Source organism: Heterocephalus glaber, unplaced genomic scaffold (assembly GCF_053883595.1).
Source record: "Heterocephalus glaber isolate CG9 unplaced genomic scaffold, H.glaber_assembly_v1.0 deba00001452, whole genome shotgun sequence".
Classification (NCBI taxonomy): domain Eukaryota; kingdom Metazoa; phylum Chordata; class Mammalia; order Rodentia; family Bathyergidae; genus Heterocephalus; species Heterocephalus glaber.
This window is the reverse complement of record NW_028258302.1, coordinates 746661-767075: the sequence shown is the minus strand read 5'-3', so window position 1 is coordinate 767075 and position 20415 is coordinate 746661. Positions and strand designations below refer to the sequence as shown.

At 52.2% G+C, this 20415-nt stretch overlaps 1 protein-coding gene across 24 annotated transcripts in view; it reads left to right on the top strand.

Moving 5' to 3' along the window:
* Ptprf (protein tyrosine phosphatase receptor type F) overlaps window positions 1–20415 on the top strand; it is an 86294-nt gene that overhangs the window by 3830 nt on the left and 62049 nt on the right. For 23 of the 24 annotated variants that reach the window (XM_087214943.1, XM_087214949.1, XM_087214945.1 and 20 more), the window contains exons 2-5: window positions 3349–3428; window positions 10732–10867; window positions 18715–18860; window positions 19042–19183. In XM_087214943.1, the coding sequence (XP_087071069.1) occupies window positions 10777–10867; window positions 18715–18860; window positions 19042–19183 (379 nt within the window). In that variant the 5' untranslated portion in view covers window positions 3349–3428; window positions 10732–10776. The remainder of the gene's footprint in view (window positions 1–3348; window positions 3429–10731; window positions 10868–18714; window positions 18861–19041; window positions 19184–20415) is intronic. The other variant, XM_087214941.1, reaches the window with a different exon arrangement.

The following is a 20415-nucleotide window of genomic DNA, read 5'->3' as shown; positions in this document are numbered from 1 at the left end:
TTCAAGGCCATCCTAGGCAAGGGAAAGCCTGTCTCAGAATTTTTAAAAAGCTGGGGGTATGGCTCAGTGAGAAGGCCGTGGGTTCAGTTCCCAGTAACATACTAAGAAAAACTAACAGCAACAAAAATCTCAAACACTGCCACCTAAAGTAACTGGAGTACTAAACTGAGATTCCCAGATGGGGAGCTCAATGCGGAGGTACCTCTGCCCTCAGCCCTCACTGTCATTGTTGGAGCTGTGTCACCCAGGTGCATTTGACCTTCAGGTGAGCAGGCTATGAGGAGGCTCAAGATACAGTCGTGCAGAAGTGACCCCACAGTGCAGGTTGGTGGACATGGACAGGGATTCTCATTCTGAGAAGAGGCAGCCACAGAGTTTTCAGGTTTCCCTGAGCTCTGGCCATCTGTTGAGTTTCTTCCTGCATTTGCCTCCCAGATCCATCTGCACCAGATCTCTGCATACTCCTGGCTGCTGGGTGTGAGAACTCTGGTTTTTGCTCCTTGGTGGTATTTTAGCTGCTTTTCCGGGGGACTTCCAGGTGCAGCTGCAGGAGCTGCCTGGGGGCTGCTCCAAGACAGACTGTGTTCCAGATTTCAACTTGCTCCTGGTTCTGTTGCTGAGCCTGGTTTCAGGCCTGGCAGATGATGGAAAGCCCTGCTAGGGGTCAGCCCTGGTGGCTGCCCAAGGCTTCCTTGCCTCATCTTGGTTGTGGTCGAAAAATGAACCAACTCCTTCTGAAGCTGAGTGCTGGGTGCCACCAGTGCATCCTATACCATTAGCCCCTTTCTGAGTTCAGCCTTCTAGTTGGCCTTGTGGGTATCACTGCCAGCCTATCTGGTTAGCTTTTTTTTTTGTACCAGGGATCGAACTTGGGTCCTTGCCGCTTCGGCAGCAGGCGGCAAAACCACTGAACTAAATCCCTGGCCCTGGTTGTCTTGACTGTCCTGGGCCTAGTCCCAGTGTGGGTCTAGAACAGTAATGGCAAACTTTTTAGAGCTTTCAATGATAACATCTAGTCCACCAAGGGATGTGTGCCATAGATTGCCAGCACTGTGATTCTGGGGGCTGCTGTTAGCTATCTGAATGGTGATTTGATTGCTCACATAGGTTGTTTTGGGGCCATTTAATCCTGGACTGGTGGTCCAGCTTACTGTTCTGGCTGTTGCAGAACCCTGCCCTGGTGCTGCTGTGTGCCTCCAGGTATTACCAAGCTCAAAGTCCTCTTGTGTGTTTAGTCTGCTCCAGGACCCGCCTCCTGACCATTTTTGGTGTATGCCTGTTTTCAGGAGTGGCTCCCTGCTCAGCACAGGGCCTGTCCCAGTTTCCAAGCACCAGGTCCAGTGTGCCTTGTGTGGCAGCAGTGCCTGGTGACGTGGGACACATTTCCTGTTCTCTGCCTTGGACACTGCCTCTCTGCTTAGAGTTTCTGAGCAGCGGTGGAGCTGGTGACCTTATGTCAGGCACCATGAGGCCTGGCAGGTGTCTCCAGACAAATGGCCCTTTGAGTTTAGGACATGGAAGCTGGTTTGTCTAGCTGGACCCACCTGGCAGCTTGCATGCTGGGAGCTGCAGCCACTGGGAATGTTGTGGAGAAACACAGTGGGCTGGGGGAGGGAAGTGTGTGCGCATCTTGAGCCCAGGGCTGCTGTTCCGGTGCAGGCAGGGGATCTGTGGAGGCAGGGTTGGTGAGCATAGCATTGAGTGGATGAGACCTTTGCCACAGAAGATTCCCCTGTCTTGCTGGAGGGGAGATCAGTCTCAAGAGAGGACTCCCAGATATGGAGGCCAGTCCTTGGCTTGGGGAAGAGGGTCTGTCTGGGTCCACGAGGATGCGTCCAGCCCTATGGCCTCTGTGTTTCCTGTGTGTCTATTTTGGGAGGAGCCAAGGTGGCAGGGCTGTGGGGCAGGGCTCGCCGTGCCTATGGGGATGAGGCCAAGGAGAAGCCCGCTGCAGGGTGCAGCCTGCAGCAGGTGGGTGCCGGCAGAGCCGAGTGGCTGTGCGAGTGTGGCGAGGTGGTGGCAAAAGGATGTGGGTGTGTCTGACCCCTGCCCTGACCCAGGACGGTGCCCACGCTGATGGGGACTCAGCAGTGGTTCTAAAAGGAAGGGGATCGGCTCTGTTGCTCTGTGCATGCCAGCGGAGGAGGCATCCAGGGGCACACCATCATTTAAAAAATTACAGAGAAGCAGAAAGTCAAAAATAAATATTGCTCCTGAAGCTTCTTTAAAGAGTAGCATTATGCTGGGGTGTGTTTCTCCAAGCTGGGCTGTTTTCTGTGAACTCATTCATGCATTCATCCACTCATTCAGCTTGCACTGAGTGAGCACCTACTATGTGCTGGGCTCCCTGGTGGCCATGGCAGATGTGGGACTGGCCTGGGTAGCAGTGGCCCATGCTGTACTGAGCTTACGGTAGTGACTCCATTATTGTATAAGGCCATAAATAATCAGATTTATGGTCACTATTCCAAGGCAAGGTCTAGGCATATAGTCTCTGACATCATTAAAGGCGTTAAAGTACCATTGGTTATAAGATCTGATATATAATTGGTCAGAACATGGGTAGCCCATTCCTGGGAATGGGATAAAATATGAGCAAGGCTGGAAGACAGGAGACAATTAGGCACATTTGAAGGTCAGAAGAGAAAGTTCTCATGCCTGGCTGGTAGAAGGAGAGCATGGGCAGGTAGGGCTGTAGAGGCAGTTGGGTAACTGCTTGGCTCCAGGATTACTCTGAGGAGTAATCCTGGATACAAATTACATTTGTAATTTTGGATATAAATTACATTCTGAGAATTTGGGGGTTTTGTTTTTTGTCTTGTCTTTTTTTTTTTTGGTACTGGGGATCGAACTTGGGTCCTTGCGCTTGCGCAGCAGGCGATGAAACCACTGAACTAAATCCCTGCCCCTTGTCTTGTCTTTTGAGACAGGTCTCACTATATAATTCAGGCTGGTCTTGAACTCATGTAGCTCAGGCTGGCCTCAAACTTGGAGCGGTTCTCCTGCCTCAGCGTGCGAAGTGCTGGGATTATAGGCATGCGCCACTGTACCTGGCATTCTAAGAATTTGGACACAAATTCCAAGACCATTTGCAGGGTATTTGTCCCTATTGCCCACATTCATAGGAAAGAATGCCTGGTACAGAGTGGGTGCTCAGGGAGTATCAAATGAATGAGGGAGGATAATGTAAAAAGATGGACATTTTTACTAAATGAGGATTATCTTACATTGATAGTTCTGTAACCTGCTTTTTTCTGCTACATATACAACAAAGTTTGAGTGCCTGTGTTGGTTCATATATATTCTGCTATGATGAAATTTTTGATGTTACCTTTTCCTCCCATCCAGGAAGGAGCGGAGGCCCCAGTGCCCTGCCCATAGAGCTGATTGTCCAGCGAGAGTGACAGGCGTGGGCAAGCAAAGACCTGGTGAGTGTGCTCTCGAGTGTGTCCAGAAGCAGGGGTCCAGAGTCCTATGGGCTGGCTGAGCAGCTTGGATTTTGATGTAAGGCCCATGGAGAGCCATGGAAGGTCTGTCACCAGGGCCCTGACCTGATCCAGCAGGCATGTGGCTGAGAGTTGGTGGAGGCCTGGGCCAGGAAAGCAGTGAGGAGAGTGGAGAGAAGGGATTCATGTATGAGACAGAGGGGACGTAGGGAAGGATTGAATGTGGGACCCAGTGGGGGAAGCAGGGGGGAAGGAGGTACAGTTCATCAGCTGCTGTGGGTGTGGAATAGGCTTCTGGGTGATGTCCTAGGACTTGCACCAGGGTCTGTCTGCCTTTCCACTCACAAAGGACTGTGCCTGTCAACTGGAGGTTATGGTAGAAGGCGCAAGGTACCCAGTACAAGGCCTGGGGCATCCCTCCTGGTCTCTTTGAGGCCAACTTCTTCCCGTGAGAAGCACAGACAGTGGGCTGAAGTTGCAGGGAATGAGGTTGAGGAGTTGGTTTGGAGTAATGTGGTGGACCTTGGATGTCAGGCTAAACTAAATCTAGACTTTTTCTTTCTGTTTTTTGGTACCAGGGATCTAACTCGGGTCTTTCCGCTTGCGCAGCATGCTGTGAAACCACTGAGCTAAATCCTCAGCCCCAGTCTAGACTTTTTCTGAAGGGTGATTTGGAGGCATTGAAAGTTCCAAGTAGAGAAGTACCACCCATGCACTCACCTGTCCGTTTGCCCATTCATTTGTTCATTCATGGAATGTGTTTGTTGTGGGATAAAGTAACAAAGTGCATGTGATGGACAGGATCACATTTGCACTTTTGTGAGCTAAAAGGTGCCATTGGTCTGTGTGTAGGATGGGTTGGAAGGAAGTGACCAGAGGCAGGAAGCCCACTGACAGAGGCTGGAGGCGATTGGGATGGAGGCAGCGCAGTTTCAATGTACAGACAAATTGTGGGATGAGGAGAGGAACCTTTTGTGGAGGAATCGCTGGTTAGAGTGTCTGAGGTGATGGTGGTGCTGTCCCTGAGATTGGGGGCCCTGGAGGGAGAGGGCACTTGAGGGAGTGTGAGTTCTGACTGGGCCATCCTGAGCTGAGGGCTCGGTGAATCTGTTCACTCTCTGTAAACTCCTTGAAGGCAGAGCCTCTGCCTCTTGGTCATCACCCTGCCCAATGACCAGTACTGCATGGATGGCTGAATGAGGAGGGCTCTATTGGAGATAGGGCTGGACTAGATGGGAGAGGAAGTAGCACTCCTTGGGTGTATGCTCTTGGCAAGGTGGGCACTGGGGTTATGTCGAGGGTACAGCAGGAAGGGTTTTGTCACAGGTTGGAAAGGTCAGGTGGAGAGAGTGGATGTAAGCACATCAGCTTCAAGTGATGGGTCTGACCTCCCTGAAAGCCCAGTCTCACCAGAAGAGGAACCTGAAAGGGAAGCCTACTGTCCTCTAGGGAAGCCATTGCTGATGGCATGTCTGGAGAGGTGGAGAATGGGGTATTCTGTAGGTCCTAACTTGTGGAGGCTGAGCTGGTTTGGAGGGTAAAAGAAGATGCTGTGAGATCCTGAGGCCCAGGACCCAGCTAATACAAATTAAGCTGCGTGTACACCTATAATCTTAGCCCTCTGGGAGGCTGAAGCAGGAGGATCACAAGTTCAAGCCCAGCCGGGGCAACTCAGTAACTTAGCAAGACCCTGTTTCAAAATAAAAAGAGCTGGGGACCTAGATCAGTGTGAAGGCCCTGGATTCAATTCCCTATACCACCAAAAAAAAGAGAGAGAAGAAGAAGCCACCACTAGGTTTGGGCTTTCTTGGGTCCAGAGCCTAGGGTGCTCCTTGGGGACTGTGTTCTGGGGCAGAGGTCAGGTCAAACCTTAGGCTGAACTGGCACAGCAGCATGCTGTCTATATTAGAGCATCTCAATCCTCATACTGTTGACACGTTGGATCAGATAATCCTTTGTTATGGGCACTGACTTGTTACTATAGGATGTCTAGCAACATCCCAGGTTTCTTTCCACTAAACGCCAGTAGCACCCAGCCCCAGCCCCAGTCTTTTTTTTAATTAACTTTATTGGTACATTTTAGGTACACGTTATGATCACATTCATCGTTGGGAATTTGTACCTGTACATGATATATCTTAGTTCTTGTTTTTTCCCATTCCTCTTCCTTCCCTTCCACCTCTCCACCCCTTTCTATTTACAAAAGCTTTGTTTCCATTTTTTCCTTCTTTTCTCATATCCCCCCCGCCCCAGTACTTCTCCTTCCCTTTTGAACCTTTCCTTCCTATTTCACAATCCTGTTGCCCCAGCCTCCCAAGTGCAGGGATTACAGGTGTGCATGCCCAGCCCCAGCCGCCCTAGTCTTGACAATCAAAAATATCTCCAGACATTGCCTAATATCCCATGATGGGCAGTCCCACTGTGGGTTTCAGAACCTCTGGTCGGCATTACCCCTGCTGCTGTCATTATGTTGTACAAACCGGGAAGACTAGAGGGTCAGTTGGGGAAGGAAGGTTTAGGGATGGATCACTAGAGCTGTGTGTGGAGGGTAAATGAGTGGCTGGGGCAGAAGGGAGAGCAGAGAGTGCAGAAGCCTGGAGACAGCACTGGTGAGCATGGATTCCTAGGGGCGTCACAGGAAGGGGCTACAGGCTCTGATTCTCCTGATTGCTCCCTCCACTCCCCAGAGAAGCTGATGGCTGCAAGGGGCTCAGTGCAGCTGGGGGACCCCAATATCAGCTGTGGGAGGGAGGGCTCTTCCTGGCTGTACTCACAGGAGGGGAGGCACTGTGGGACAATTCCTCCCAGCTCCTCCTTCCCTGGGGCAGGGGTCGTGGCTAAAGCAGTGATTTATTTCTTGTATAATCCAGCGGTTGGTTTGGTGAGAGTTGGAAACATGTTGGTTTTCCCTTCCCAAGTGTAACAAGGCCTGTTTCCGCCTCCAAGGCTGTTGCTGCAGTGCAACTCGGTGAACTGTCCAGGACATGACAAAAGGGCTCGGTTAGCTACCCGCCGCCAGCTAGAAGATGAACAGCCTCCAGCTCTCCCTGCCCAGTGAGCTCACCTTATTGCCCAAGCCTGGCCTCTCCCCTTGGCTGGCTGCTGTGAGGGGCCCTGGATCCCCTCCTTTTACCTGTGTCCGTTTCTGGGTGCCAGCCTCCAGGGACCCAGTGTCCTGTCCTGGGGAAGAAGGTGGGGGAGGCTGTAGGAACAGGTGGTATTTGGAGACTAATTAATATTTGTGAATAATAACTCATGCCCAAGGGAAATAAATCAGTCTGTGTTTGCATATTCATGAGGGGGCCTCAGGAATGGTCCCAGCTGTTCTCCAGCCGGGAACCCCTCCATCCTGGCTCCTCAGGCCCCCTTGGGGGCTGGTAGGAGTGGGGTGGTGTAGCACGCACCTTCCATGACGTTTCTGTGCGAGCTTCCTTCTCTTCCCTCCCAGCAGCGATTCCCAGGCCCTTTGCCTTCACAGAGCAGTACACTCTCCAAAAGTATCTGGGGCCCAGACAACAAACCCGAATGGTTGGCGGTTTTTCTTTTGCTAAGTAAGGACATTATAAAAAACAATTGCTATCTGTTATCCCCATTATCTCATACAAGAAAGGACATTTTGGCACCAAGGACAAAATTTGAGAATAAAGGACAGTTCTTCTAAGAAAGGGCAGTTGGCAGCTTCACCCTAGTGTAGCAAAGGAAAAGGATATATTAAAACCATTCTGAGTGTCGAAAAATTGCATCCAGTTATATTGTATATCGTAAGGCATGTAATTGTGTTCCTGCACAAGTGTGTCAGTGTGGTAGAACTGATGGTCTGTGGAGTAGTTCTGAGATTTCCAGTTGAGCATGAGTGTCCATGTGTTTGGGCCTATCCATCATTTATTTTATTTTTTGGTGGCGGTACTGGGGTCTCAGCCTATGGCCTGGTGCATTCTAGGCAAGCACTCTATCACTGAGCTACATCCCTAGCCCCTTTTTATTATTTATTTATTTATTTTTTGGGTACGGGGATCAAACGCAAGTCCTTGCGCTTGCGAGGCAGGCCTCGGAACCACTGAGCTAAATCCCCGGCCCTAGCCCCTTTTTATTTTGAAACAGTCTTGTTGCCTGGATTGGCCTTCAACTTGGGAGCCTTCTGCTTCAACCTCCAAAGTTGCCAAGATCACAGCCATGTGCCACCATGCCTGCCAGGACCTTGTTTTTGAAGAGACCTTTTTTTTTTTTTAAGTACTGGGGATCGAACTCAGGACCTTGCGCTTTCGAGGCAGGTGGTGGAACCGCTGCGCTAGATCCCCAGCCCAGGACCTTGTTTCTGTCTGAGTCACTGAAACCTAGACGAGCAGCCATGCTGGTGGAGCATGTACCCTGTTCTGAGCAGTGCTGGGTTTCCTGTGACCCAGCAAGGCTGGCAGCAGTCCTACCACCCTGCTCCTTTCCCACCTCCTCCCCACATGTGACCCTGTGACTGGTGCTTGGACGAGGGTCAAGGTCTGGACCTGAGGCCTGGTCTGACGATGAAGGGCTGCTTGCTCTGCTCTGCTGCTGAGGGAGGCCCTGGAGCTGGGAGTGACCTGGACCTCCTGACGCCAGAGGCAGGCTCCGTGCCTGAAGTCTTGGGGCGGGAGCATCTTACTCATGCCAGGAGCTGCTGAGGGAGAGGCTCTGACTTGGATAGCTGTGTGGTTGCCAGAATGGTCCTTGAGAATGTGTGCGCTTTTGTTGTGTCCCTTCTGTCTCCTCATCTCCCTGGGTGTCTGTGTCACTAAATCCATGGACCACTGGGAGAAGCTCTCTGGAAAGGAAATGTCTTTGTTTTCAACTTTTCCGCTTTTGTCTATCCTCCTTTGTGGAGACGGACAGTGTTCTAAGCACCCCAACCCAGATACATAAGGGGTCTCTGAATCCCAAGTAAGGGCCACTTGTCTTTGCCACACTGCGGGTAGGGCTGCTGAAGAACCAGGTTTTCTGACGTTCATGGCTGGAATCTCACCCGAGGTTGTACCACGTGGATGTCTGTTCTGGGAATGATAACCCCATGATGGCTGTGCCGGGTGAGCCTCGCACCCCTTTGCTGTTGGAACGAGGGGCGGCCCCTGCCCTGTGTCTGTAATAGAGTGTTACATCTCTGTGGTAGTGGACTGTGTGATAGTGGACTGGCAAGTTTCAGTCCTGTAGTGCCCTCATCAGCCAGCTATATCCCCCCGATGCCTGTGCCCTCTGTACACCCACATGGACCAGAGGGCTGCACTTCCATGATGTCTGCACCTGGGCTTTACAGTGTTGTGATTACTGTACCAAGGTGGCTATAGGGGATTAAGCCTCTGTGATAATTGCACTGGGGAGTTCCATCCCATGATGACTGTGCTGTGTGTTTGCATTTTGTAATGTCTGTTCTGTTTAGCTTCATCCCTTTATGTCTGCACTAGAGAGATTTGCCCTGTGATACTTGTGCTGGAAGTTATGGCCCTGTGGTGTCTGCAGTGAGGATTGCATGTCTGGAATGCTTGAGCCTGGGAGTTAACCTCTGTGACGTTTGTATCATTGCATCCCATGGTGCCTGCCTAGGCTGCTCTCCACCTGTTGTGTGCTGTGGCACATCATTGAGTTGTCAACCTACGATATCTGTGCTGCAGCTCCAGGATGGTCATATCAGGGAACCATGCTTCCATCACCAGCCAGTCACCATCTGATGACTACTGGATAGTTGGGTCCTACTTTTGGTTCCACTGTCCCTGACGGTGCTGTGATGACTAACCCCAAACAGAACCTTAGTGATAATGTGACCCCCATCCCAACATGACCATGCAGGGAATCACTGTGGTCTCAGCCACCTGAGTTGTGTGATCACTGAGCAGAACCACTGGCTTGGTATAAATAGAGCTGGATCCATACATATGCCTTCAGCTTTATTGCCTTTGCTGCTCAAGTCCTGTCTCAGAGTTTTGGTGAGATCCTGAGACAGTACACATCTCCCATCCACACATACTGTCCTTCTTTGTTTAGCTCCTACTCACTTCTAGTCTCCCCTGCTTTGTCCACACCTCTGTTCACCTACTGCCCTCCGACCCTATGACTTCAGACTGTTCCAGTTGAGACTTCATGTTCCAGAAAAGATGAGAACCATCTTTGAGCCCTGTCCTTCTTGTTCACCTGCCCTGTCACCTTGCAAGTTTTCTTACCATTATGGGTCATCAGGCACCTGGGTCTGACCATGACTCCCTCACCAGAGTCCCTGGGTACCGCTGGGGGACCCCAAGGCATGTTCAGTGTCACTCATTATCTGATTATGCCTGTTGACTTTTCAGAGCATGAGTGAGGGACTGACCATGTTCTAGCACCCTGCCCAGAGCAGGGTTCCAGCAGAGCTGTTGGGCACTGCTGTACTTTGTTTGAAGCCCCCGGTAGGGGGTAGGGGGTAGGGAAGGGAGACCCCATACACACACACCCAGAGCTCACCATAGGCTGAGGAGTGATAGTTGTATGTCTGCATTGTGCAGCGTGGCTTCAGGGAAGACTTCTGGCAAGTGCCTGCAGAGTTAGGAGGGTACACAGGTGAGCAGTGGCCTGGAGGCATTCAGCCAGTCCCAAACCCTGTCCCTCACGTCCTCACCCTGATCTTTGGGCTTCCAGAGGAGGGATGGGGGTTGATTCTTAGAAAGGGTCTAACACCTCCATTCTTGGCCTCTAAAGCCTCCCTGTGGAGTGGGTGCGTGGGAATTGGGTAGGATGAGGGTGGCCAGGTGGGGCAGCTGTAACTTGTTGAGTGCAGTCCTGACGAGCCCTGACTGGTTGTGGCTTTGGCTGCAGGCCTCTGATGCCTGGAGTCGACTGCTGCTAACAAGTCTGTGTTGTGGGGTTGTGCTTAGCATGTGGGAGTCTGGCCTCTTGCTTCCTGCCTCCCCAGTGCTGGAGAGAGAGCAGGCAATAGGCTGCCCCTAGAGACTTTGGAGTCTGGCCTTTGTGGGTCCACCTAGCTGCTCATTGCTCTTTGTGTCTGTCTTGTCTTTGTTCAGTTTCTCTGTCCTCACCTGGGCGAGTTGGAAGCTCAGAATCTGGGGTGGAACATCCCTGTACATCTGCAGTCTTCAGTGATTCCCTGTTTTCCTTACTGGTGCTTAGAGAATGCCCTGAAGACCACAGTGTGGCTGGTGGATTATCCTTCTCACCGCTGGAATTCACTGAGGAACCCTGGGTGGTCATTGCATAGTCCAAGGGAGGTCTATGGGGCAGAAGAACTCTGGAGGATATCAGCTAACTGGCTCTGCCCTTCTCTCCATTACAGGTGGATTATCCTGGGCTGTGGCTAGCTGTGGAGCTAGAGCCCTGGATGGCCCTGGAGCCAGCCCCAGGGAGGATGATGGTGCCTCTTGTGCCTGCACTCGTGATGCTTGGTTTGGTGGCAGGTGCCCATGGCGACAGTAAGTCTGACCCCTCAAAATATGAATCTCCTAGGTTGAAAGGTGACATTCTTCCTAGCAAATCTCTAGGATTGAACAGGATCAGCTACTAGTAAGATAAATAGGATGGCCAGATACCCCTCTAGAGAGAATCTGCTTAGAGTCCACCTCTAAAGAGTGCCTGACCCCGCTGCTTCCCAGGAGAATCCTGTGGAGTGCCTATGTGTTCCTTGAGCACAGCAGGATAGGATGTGTCTAAGTGTGACCCTGTTTTATGGGGCTGGGATGAGACATGTCCTGGATTCATATGGTCTTTGTGTAACATGCCCAGCCATGAGCTGTGTCCGCAACTGCAAATCTGTGTAGAAGCCTCGTGGTGATCTATATCTGGAGAGCAGTGTGGAAGTAGGGGTTAGCACATGTGTGCACAGGTCGTAGGAGGGTTCAGAAGCCAGAGCTACTCATAGCTCTTCCCCGGGCCAATCCCTCAGGGTCCAGATGTGGAGATACTAAGCCTTTCCTTCCCTTCACTTGAAACCTTCAAGGCAAAGGGCATCCCTCTCCCCAGGGCCTTCATCCCTGGAAACTGGAAGATTGTTGAGCTCCAGAACTTGCGTGCGCGCGCGTGCGTGTGTGTGTGCGCGTGTGTGCGCGTGTGTGCGTGTGTGTGTGTGTGTGTGTACGTGCAGGGATGGAATCTGTCCCCTACCCAGGTTTAACTCTGAACTTTGGTTTCTTTCCTGGTGCTGCCCTTCCCCCGCCTGGCACTACAGACTGGCCACAGCCCGCCCCATCACCATGGTTACCTCTGCTTGGTTACTGGTGGGAGGCGGAGCTCAGGGCAGGCTTAGCCAATCTACAGGCTTGGGGGAGGGGCAAGGTCGGAGTTGAGGTCCCTGGGGGAAGGGACTGTTCCCAGCTCATCTGGAGCTCAGAAGCTGCTTTGGCCAAGCCAGGGGTCAGCCTTCACGTCAGTGGGCCATAGGATCCCCCACCCACTCCAAGTCTCTGGGCCCAGATCTCTTCCCCTTGCCCCACCAAGGGTTCTTTCTCCATGGTTCATTAGTTATTCAGCAACCAATCTTGGAGGGGGTGGCACTGAAACGCCCTGCCCTTTGTCCTCAGAGGCAGGGCCTTGGGTGGGGCTGGAAAGGAAAGAGGCTGAGACAGGCATTCCTTCTTGCCCAGAGAGGTGAGAGTGAAGGGTAATGGGAACTCTTAAGTTGCTGGCCAGGAGAGGGCTGGGCAAGGAGGAGCCCAAGGGCTGGGGGTCTAGGCAGGAGAAGTCAGCTGGTAAATCGGGAAGAGTCATGTGAGGGTGGGGTGACTGCAGACCTAGCCAGGGCTGGTGGGAGAGAGCTCGAGCCTGCAGAGGCAGGTTGGAGAAGCCCTCCTTGGGTGTGATTAGTGCTGGCAGGGAAGTGAAGGCTCATCCAGGTGTGGTCAGCAGCCCTTGGACACTGGAAAACTGCTTTTGCTTCCCCATCCCTACCCAGACATCCTCAGAGCCCAAGAGGGCAGGGGAGGATTCCTAGCTCACTGTTAAGAAACTGCATCCTGGGTGAACAACTGCCTTCCCTTCCTGCTTCAGACCCAGCACCCCCAACCCTCATTCCCATCCCCCCACGTGCTTCCCGCATTCCCTGTTCCTGAGTGGCATCACCACCCACCTGGTCACCAAGTCAGAAACCCGGGCCCAGGGCTGGGGATTTAGCTCAGTGGTTCCGTCACCTGCCTCGCAAGCACAAGGTCCTGAGTTTGATCCCCAGTACCAAAAAAAAAAGAAACCTGGGCCTCCTCCCAGCTTCCTCCCTCTTTGATATCTCACATCTCAGCCATCACCCAGTTCTGTTGTTTCTACCTTCTGAATATCTTTGAAATGCATCCGCTTCTCTTTCTCTGCCACCTTCATCCAAGCTATCCTCAGCTCTTGTTTGGGCTTCAGCCTGCAGCCTCCTGACACATTGCCTGCCTCCAGTCTCTCCTCCTAATCTTGTTCTCCACTCTAAAGAGTCACGCTGCAAAAGGAAAGCTGCATCGAGTCACTTCCCTGTCTAAACTCCTTCGTTCCCTTCCCCTGTTGCTTTTAGGATAGGTTTGGGGTCTTAACCCTTCTCTAGGCCAGGCATTGTTGAGCCTCTGCCAACCTCAGCTTTTGCTATCCCCTTCCACCTGCACCCTAGCAGACTTCTCTTGGTTGTTCACGTGTTGTGCATCCAGTCCTTCTTTGTTTCTTGTTTCCTTTTGGGCACCTTCTTCCCTGCCCCTCACTTACTCGGTTGACTCCCCTTGACCCATCACTTCTAGGAGCCTGGGTTTTGTGCTACCCTCCCAGTGTGCGGCTGTGGCAGTCTGCCTCAGATCTTTGTTTCCTCCTCCCCAATGGGCTGCGGGTCCTGGGAGTTCAGGTGGTTATCTAGCTCAGGACCTGGAATGTGGTGGGTGAATAAGAGAAGGGGTGGAGCAGGCATGGACCACAGTAGGAGTTGTGTAAAAGGGAGCAAGATGGAACAGTTTTTAAAGCAGATTTCCCGGAATCTCCTTGCTAGTTAAAGACCAGAACCCAGAGACCAGGGCCTTGAAGGTAGGAGTCAGCTGATGAAGCTGAAATCCTGCCTTGGCGAAGGTGAGGGGTTCAGGAGATGGGACTGGGTGCTCTGCTGGGCAGGGACCCATGTGGCATGAGCCTGTGTTGGAGCTGTAGTGACCCAGCCTGGGGAGTCAGGGTCTGCCGTACTGTCCTGCCTTACACTGCACTCCCTTTTGGGTCTCTCCCCCCACTGTGGCCAGGCTTGGGCTGAGCTTAGGACACTTCTCGGTAGGGGCAAGCAGCCAGGCATGCACAGGGCTGCTGCAGAAGGCAGGGCAGGCGCCCTGAGAATTGACGACCAGAGCAGTGAAGCGAGGAGTGGACAAATGTGTTTCTGTAGGCCTCTTAATGAGACAAATAAATGGGGGCCCTGGCCTTGGAGGGCAGTGGAGGAAAGCAGGTGGAGAAGCAGCTGCCAGGAGTTAGCCCAAAGGCCCATCATCAGTGCAGAGCCAGCGCAGGTGGAGACCTGGGCGTGCAACACATGTGGACCTGGGTCCCCATTCAGCACAGCTCCCCAGCCCAGACTCTGGCTACTCAGGAGGGAAGGCCTGTGAGCCAAAGGTGGTCCTGACTTGAGATAGAGGTTTCTGCTGATCTTGTGTGCTTGTGTCCCACAAGGAACTCACATAAGCCTGCTGTGGACAGGACTCACAGTGTGGGGCCCCAGGCCTGGGAGCAGACAGTTACAAAGCAGGTTCAGGTTAGGGTAGTGCTGGCACAAGCAGTGACCTAAGCATCTTGGGTGGGGTGTTGCAAAGCTTCCTGGAAGAGGGGAACCCAGGAGGGTGAGTGGGCATTTGCTAATGGAGTATTGAGTAATGAGGATAGATTAGGAGAAAGAAATAGGAACGCCCCTGGGCTTCTCTAATGAGCCTTTGGGAAAGTCAGAATGAGAAGGGAAGACAGAGCCAGGGGCCCAGGTTATAGTCCGGTTACTTGGGATCAGTGGACATTGGAGCTGAATGCTTGGTGGCTAGAGGGCTGGGTAGTCAGTGGGAGCTTCAGGTACAGGTGGGCAAAGGCCTGAGGAGTCAAGGGTGTGTCTGTTCTGTGATTTCCCCTTCCCCAGAGTCTGTGACCAGGGACATGCCAGAGTGCTGCATCTGGGTTCTACAGTGCCCTCCCCTTGTGCTTATGGGTGGCCCTTCTAAGTCTACTCCCTGCAACTTCCTGCAGGGTACTTTCCCTGGGCCTGTTTTCCTGTTGCACAACAGAAGTAATCACACCTACCTGGAAAGGTTAACTGAGGGCATCTGGCACTTAGTAAGTGCTCCCCCTATTGCAGGCCAGGACCTCCTAGAACCAGGGTTGTCGCTGAGTAGTAGGCTCCTTTGGGAGTGGGGTGACCAGGCGCAGTCACTGGAGCTCATTAATGCATTCCCAGCTCATTAGGGCGTTCAGGACCTAGGAAATTGCTCCCGCTAGAGCTCCCCCTGGCCTTGCCATGCTTCAGTGTGTCTGCACTCTGTATCCTGGTGCTGTTTTGTGCCTGTAAATACGTGTTCCTCAGGGAAGGCACAAAATAGCAGTCTCCCTGTGGAGGAGCCCAGTGGCCCAGTTGGCTGTCCCTGGAGCTGGACTCCTATAACCTCTCTGGAGGGTGTGCCCCCCTGATCCCAGGGGTCACCTCCACTTGCAGGAGTCAGTGTCCTGGGCTTGGGAATGTCAAGCTGCATGAGCCAATCAGGCTGGGTGGAAGTGGGGCACTGTGACAGCCCTTTCTGACCCAGTCTCAGTTCGTTCAGACTCTCACTGAACATCAGCTGTGAGGCAGGCCCAGGGCAGAGTGGTCAGCCTGGTTTTGCCCACCTGCCTGGGGCCCTATCCAGTAACTGGGATGTGATCCATCCTGGGCTGGGAAACCGGACTGTGAGGCACAGAGCAGGCTCCCACAGTCCCAGATGAGGGCAAGTCACTTGCAAAAGCAAGGTGCCCTTGGCCTGGCAGGGCAGGGCAGGGCAGGCCAGAGTGGGGATGGCAAGTCTGTGAGGATCCACACTGTGTTCTCAGCACAGTGCTTAGGCCTTTGTCACAAGTGCTCAAAAAATACTTGTCTGAAGATAAAAAATGGTGACGCTGGAAGGGTCAGCAGGAGCAAGTTCAGGACAAATGTTCAGACTGGGTTTGCAGCTGAGGAGAGAAGTTAGCCCTACTGAACTCCCCAAAGATCTGGTGAACAAAAGGGACCAGGACTGGAAGAAGAAGAGAGTCTGGGAAGAGAATGGGCTGGGGTTTGGCTCTGGTGAGGAATGAGGGTACTGGAGTGGCACATTGGTGGGGAGCACGGTAAGGCCTGGCCAAGGGAAGAGGCCTGCCCAGCTGCCCTGAGGCTGCACTGGGCAGGACTGCTCTGCCTGTCTGGCCCTGGGCATAGCCAGGCAGGGCACTGGCTCCTCTCCAGCCTCCAGAGGAAGGGAGGAGTATTGCCTCCTCAGTGACCCTAGCTCCTGGACACATTCAGCCTCCACACAGCTCCCAGGCCTTTCCCTCCTAGCTGCTGGTGACCCTGTCTGGTTCTCCTCCCCAGCTTCTCTGCTCCTTGTTTGGCAGGGAGGCCCCGCCCCATCCCCACCCCCACCCCCAGTGCCTAGCAGGCCATTCTTGTTCAGCAGGTTCCATTCTCTGGTTTCGGCTGCCTGCACGTTGAGGCAAGAGCTGCACACTGGAGCTGTGGGAACTTCTCCCCAGGGATTTCAGCACGTGTGAAGGGCCAAACACACCACTTTCCTCTTGAGGGTCTTCTTCCGGTCCATACCCCTGTATGCTAGGAGCTGGGTTAGATGCCTAGGGCAGGGCAGGAAACAGGACAGGTCTGTGTTATAGTGTATGCAGGAAATAGCTATTGAACCTCACCAAAAATGTGGAAAAATAACTTCACACATGTGCATAGTAAACTGAGACCAAAAGCTTTAACCTCACACATGTGCAAACTGTGACCGAGCTGTGGGAAACAGAGGGAGCCTGTACTAGGAATTGAGCTAATGGGAGGGTTGGAGGTGACAGGGGACTGGGAGGTATTCTGGGGAGATGTTTAAGTTGAGATGAGAAAGGTGAATAGGAGGTAGTGGGTAAAGAGGTTGTCCAAGAGTTCTGTAGCAGGAGCAGCTACATAAAGGCCCCTTGGGCGTAGGAGGCATTGCTTTTTCACGGACTCCCAATCCAGGACTCTGGGGAGAGTGGCTTGATCAGAGATGTCAGGGCTTTGTCTGCCATTATAGAAGTTTACTTTTTTTGTTTATGAGAGCAGTGGGAAGCCTTTGGAAGGGTTCGATCAAGGTGGGCTGTCCTTTGGCTGCTGAAGGAGAATAGAGGAGGTTGAGGTGGGGGTGACACTGGAGGCAGGACACCAGCTTGTTAAACCAGTGAGGGGTCTCATTAAGGGAACGCGGTGTCTGGGTTGAGGTGGTGGCAGTGCAGATGGAAAGCTGGGCACTGCTGTCTGGAGGTCCTGAAGTGTGGGGGCAGATGTCCCCTGTGGAGTCTGAGGGGACAATTGTATCTAAGAGGACCCCTTGAGAGGAGCAGCAGACTGCAAGACTGGCCAAGCCTTCCTCCCAGGCAGTTGGGGCACGGGATAGGCAAACAGGATTTCTGGAACCTTTGGGTTCTTCTAGTCCCCAGCAGCCTTTGTTAGTTTCCCCACTGTGGCCATACACACACACACACCCCGCCCTGGTTATCTGAGACAGCTACACTTGCCTGCTATGCCCTGTGTCACTAGGAATAGTTAGCCGTAGGTGCCCATGATTAGCTTAGGACTTAGAATGCTGGTCAGATGCTGGCTCCACTCAAAATCACCCTGACTTGTTGATGAAGATTGAACTTGCTAAGTTGCCTGAGCTGCCCTTGAACTTGCAGTCTTCCTGCTTCAGCTTCCCAGAGTGCTGAAATTACAGGCGTGCACCATGTGCTTGGCTTGACTCATCAGTTCTTAAACCCTCTAAGCCTCTGTTTCCCCATCTCTAAAGTAGGGATAATACATCTCCCTCATGGGGTTGTTTGGCTGTCGTTGTGGAATGTATCTAAACATCATCTTTCACAGCTTTAAAAAACTTACAAACCTCCCTCCATCTCTTATCCCCCTGATGCTGACTTTTCTCCCAGTCACAGTCTGGTCTTCTACAGTCACCCGTGCTCTCTTTTCCACTCACTCCTCTGACTCAGTGGCCCTGCTGTTAACAAGCCTGTTTTGTGCCAGGTGCTTTGGACTTTGGCAGGCCTGAATTCAAGTCACTGGTGTGCTGCTTACTAGACTCCTCTGAGCATATAAATTGGAGCTGCATTAAGGATAAAAGATTAGATGAGATAAAAGTACCTGGTACAGAGTGGTTGCTTTGTGGAAGATTCTTTCTCTGCCAGGACCCTGGCCAGACATGAGCTTGTGGGCACTGAGCAGGTGGTCTGAAAGGTCATTTCTCTCAGCATTAAGCCCATCCTGGAGCTGTTCATTGGCTGATGAATAGAAAATGGATCTGCTGACCAGATGAATGAGACCTTGCCACATCTTAAGAAGCCAGGTTTCTCTGGCTTGAGACCCTGAGTGGTGGGACTCACAGGTATAAAGCTGTGGTCTGGCCTGTGTGTACCAGGATGACGTGGGTGTGGCAGCACAGTCTGATCCCCTTCCTTTCTCCCGCTTCCCTGCCTTGTGAAGGCAGAGGACCTCAGGGAGCCACCTAGACCTTCAGACGGCAATAACCAAGTAGTGGGGGCAGGGGTGGGGAGGGCAGATTACAGGAAAGCATTTACCTGGGAAGACGTCCAGAGATACTTAGGATCTGGAATATGTAGTCTTTTGGGACTGCTGGTGTGTAGGGGCTGGGGAGAGGAGGAATCACAGTTTCTGGCTTGAGCTTTGGGGTTGATGGAAGTGCTCTCACCCAGATGAACAGCAAGGTGAGGGACAGGCTCCGGGAGATGGTGGGGCTCGTCCCAGAGGGCAGCTCTCTGACATGCTTTGTCTTAGAGCATGGAGATGGAAGCAGGAACCCCAGACTCAGACTCTGGGGCTCATTCAGATTAGTAGCAGACTTAGTAGCTGTGTCACATTAGACAAATCATGTAACCTTTCTGTGTCTTGATTTTAGCACCCACCTCATAGGCCTCAAAGACTTAATAAACATTGAGCTCTTTAAATGGTGCCCCGTACATTTTAAGCACTACTATTTTCTCTATAAGTCTTTCTCGGTTCCTTTCGCCTACATCTGCCACCTGTAGTGTTGACTATGCCTGTTGTGACCATGCTGTGATAACTTGGTGTCTCCATCTCTTCCAGGCAAACCTGTCTTTGTTAAGGTCCCCGAGGACCAGACAGGGCTTTCAGGAGGGGTGGCATCTTTTGTGTGCCAAGCCACTGGAGAACCTAAGCCACGCATCACATGGATGAAGAAGGGGAAGAAAGTCAGCTCCCAGCGGTTTGAGGTGAGTCCTGTCTCAGGAAGAGCAGGCAGGGCTCGGGTCCTCTTCCGCCTGGTCCTGTACTTGGTCCTCTTAGTCTCCCTCTCTCCCTACCTTGTAGGTCTTTGGGAGGTGGGTGAGAAACTGTTCTAAGTAGGTCCCCATGTCACCAGCAGGCTGTAACCATTTGTGTGTTCTCTGACAGGTAATTGAATTTGATGACGGGGCAGGGTCAGTGCTGAGGATCCAGCCCTTGCGGGTACAGCGAGACGAAGCCATCTATGAGTGCACAGCCACCAACAGTTTGGGCGAGATCAACACTAGTGCCAAACTCTCAGTGCTTGAAGGTATATGCCAGAAGGACATGGCATGGTGGGTGGGTAGACTGAGGTGTGGGGAAAGCCAGCCAGCCTAGGCCCTGGTTGACTGGCCGTCTGGGGGTGGGTGGAAGTCAACAGTGAACAGACCTGGGTCATTGGCTTATGCTGAGACCAGCTATGTGCATGGTGCCTTTGTACCTTCCTGCCAAGCTGGGTCATTGCTCTGGAGGGCTCTGGGTGTGGTTTGAGGTATGGAGCTGCAGCTGAGTATCCCTTGGGTTTTGTGGCTCTGTCAGTGGGTGAGGTTTTCATGTGGAACCTGGCTGTAGGTATCAGTATGCTGCTGTTGTTCTATGAGCAAGGGTCCCAGGCTGGGGACTGTGGCTCTGAATGTAGGATTTTAGTGTCTTTTCTCACTTGGTAGCACTGTTCATTCACAAATACTTCCTGGACTACCTTGAAGACCAGAAGGTCACCCTACAAGGTGCTGCCCTTGAGGCACTCAGTGTCCAGTGAGTTCTGTAGGGACAGTTGTACACCCGAGGAGGGGGTGTGACCAGAGTCAAGTCAGGAAGTGGGGGAGGGTGAGCTGAGGACACAGGTGATTACTAGGCATGTGCACAGCCCAGAGGCACAGGAGAATGAAGCTTTTTGAGAACTCTGGTTCAGTATGGAGTTTCTTTTGGGTGGGGATTTGGGACCCCCAAAAGGGCACAGGAAGAAGAGGGAAGAGCAGTTCAGCTTGAGTCTGGAGGTTGGAGAGAAGCCCACACAGGATCAGGCTGAGAGGTGAACACTTTTGTGGGGACATAGGAAAGCTCAAATGGGGAAGGGAGTGACACGATCAGACCTCAGCCACAATGGGTTCATCACTCTAAATACTTCTGGTTGTGGATTTTCAAAGTACAGCGTTGATTGTTGCTTTCTTTTTAAAATGTAATACCACTACCTGCTCGCTGTTAAAAAATTGAAAAGTATAGAATAGTAAATAGTAAGAAAAAGTCACTCCTTGCCCTACTTCTGTTATGGTTGGTTATTTCCTTGTGGCCCATCTTCTGTGCATGTATGTATGTGTTACTGTATAAAAAGTAGGATCACACCCTGCCCGTTGATTTGTAGATTTTTTTTTTTCTCTTTCTTTTGTTCATTCATTCCTTTTTTTGTTTTGTTTTGTTTTTGTGGTGCTGGGGATTGAAGTTAGGGCCTTTGCACTAAGCTATATCCCAGGCCCTTTTTCTCATTTTCTTGTGGGGTTTTTT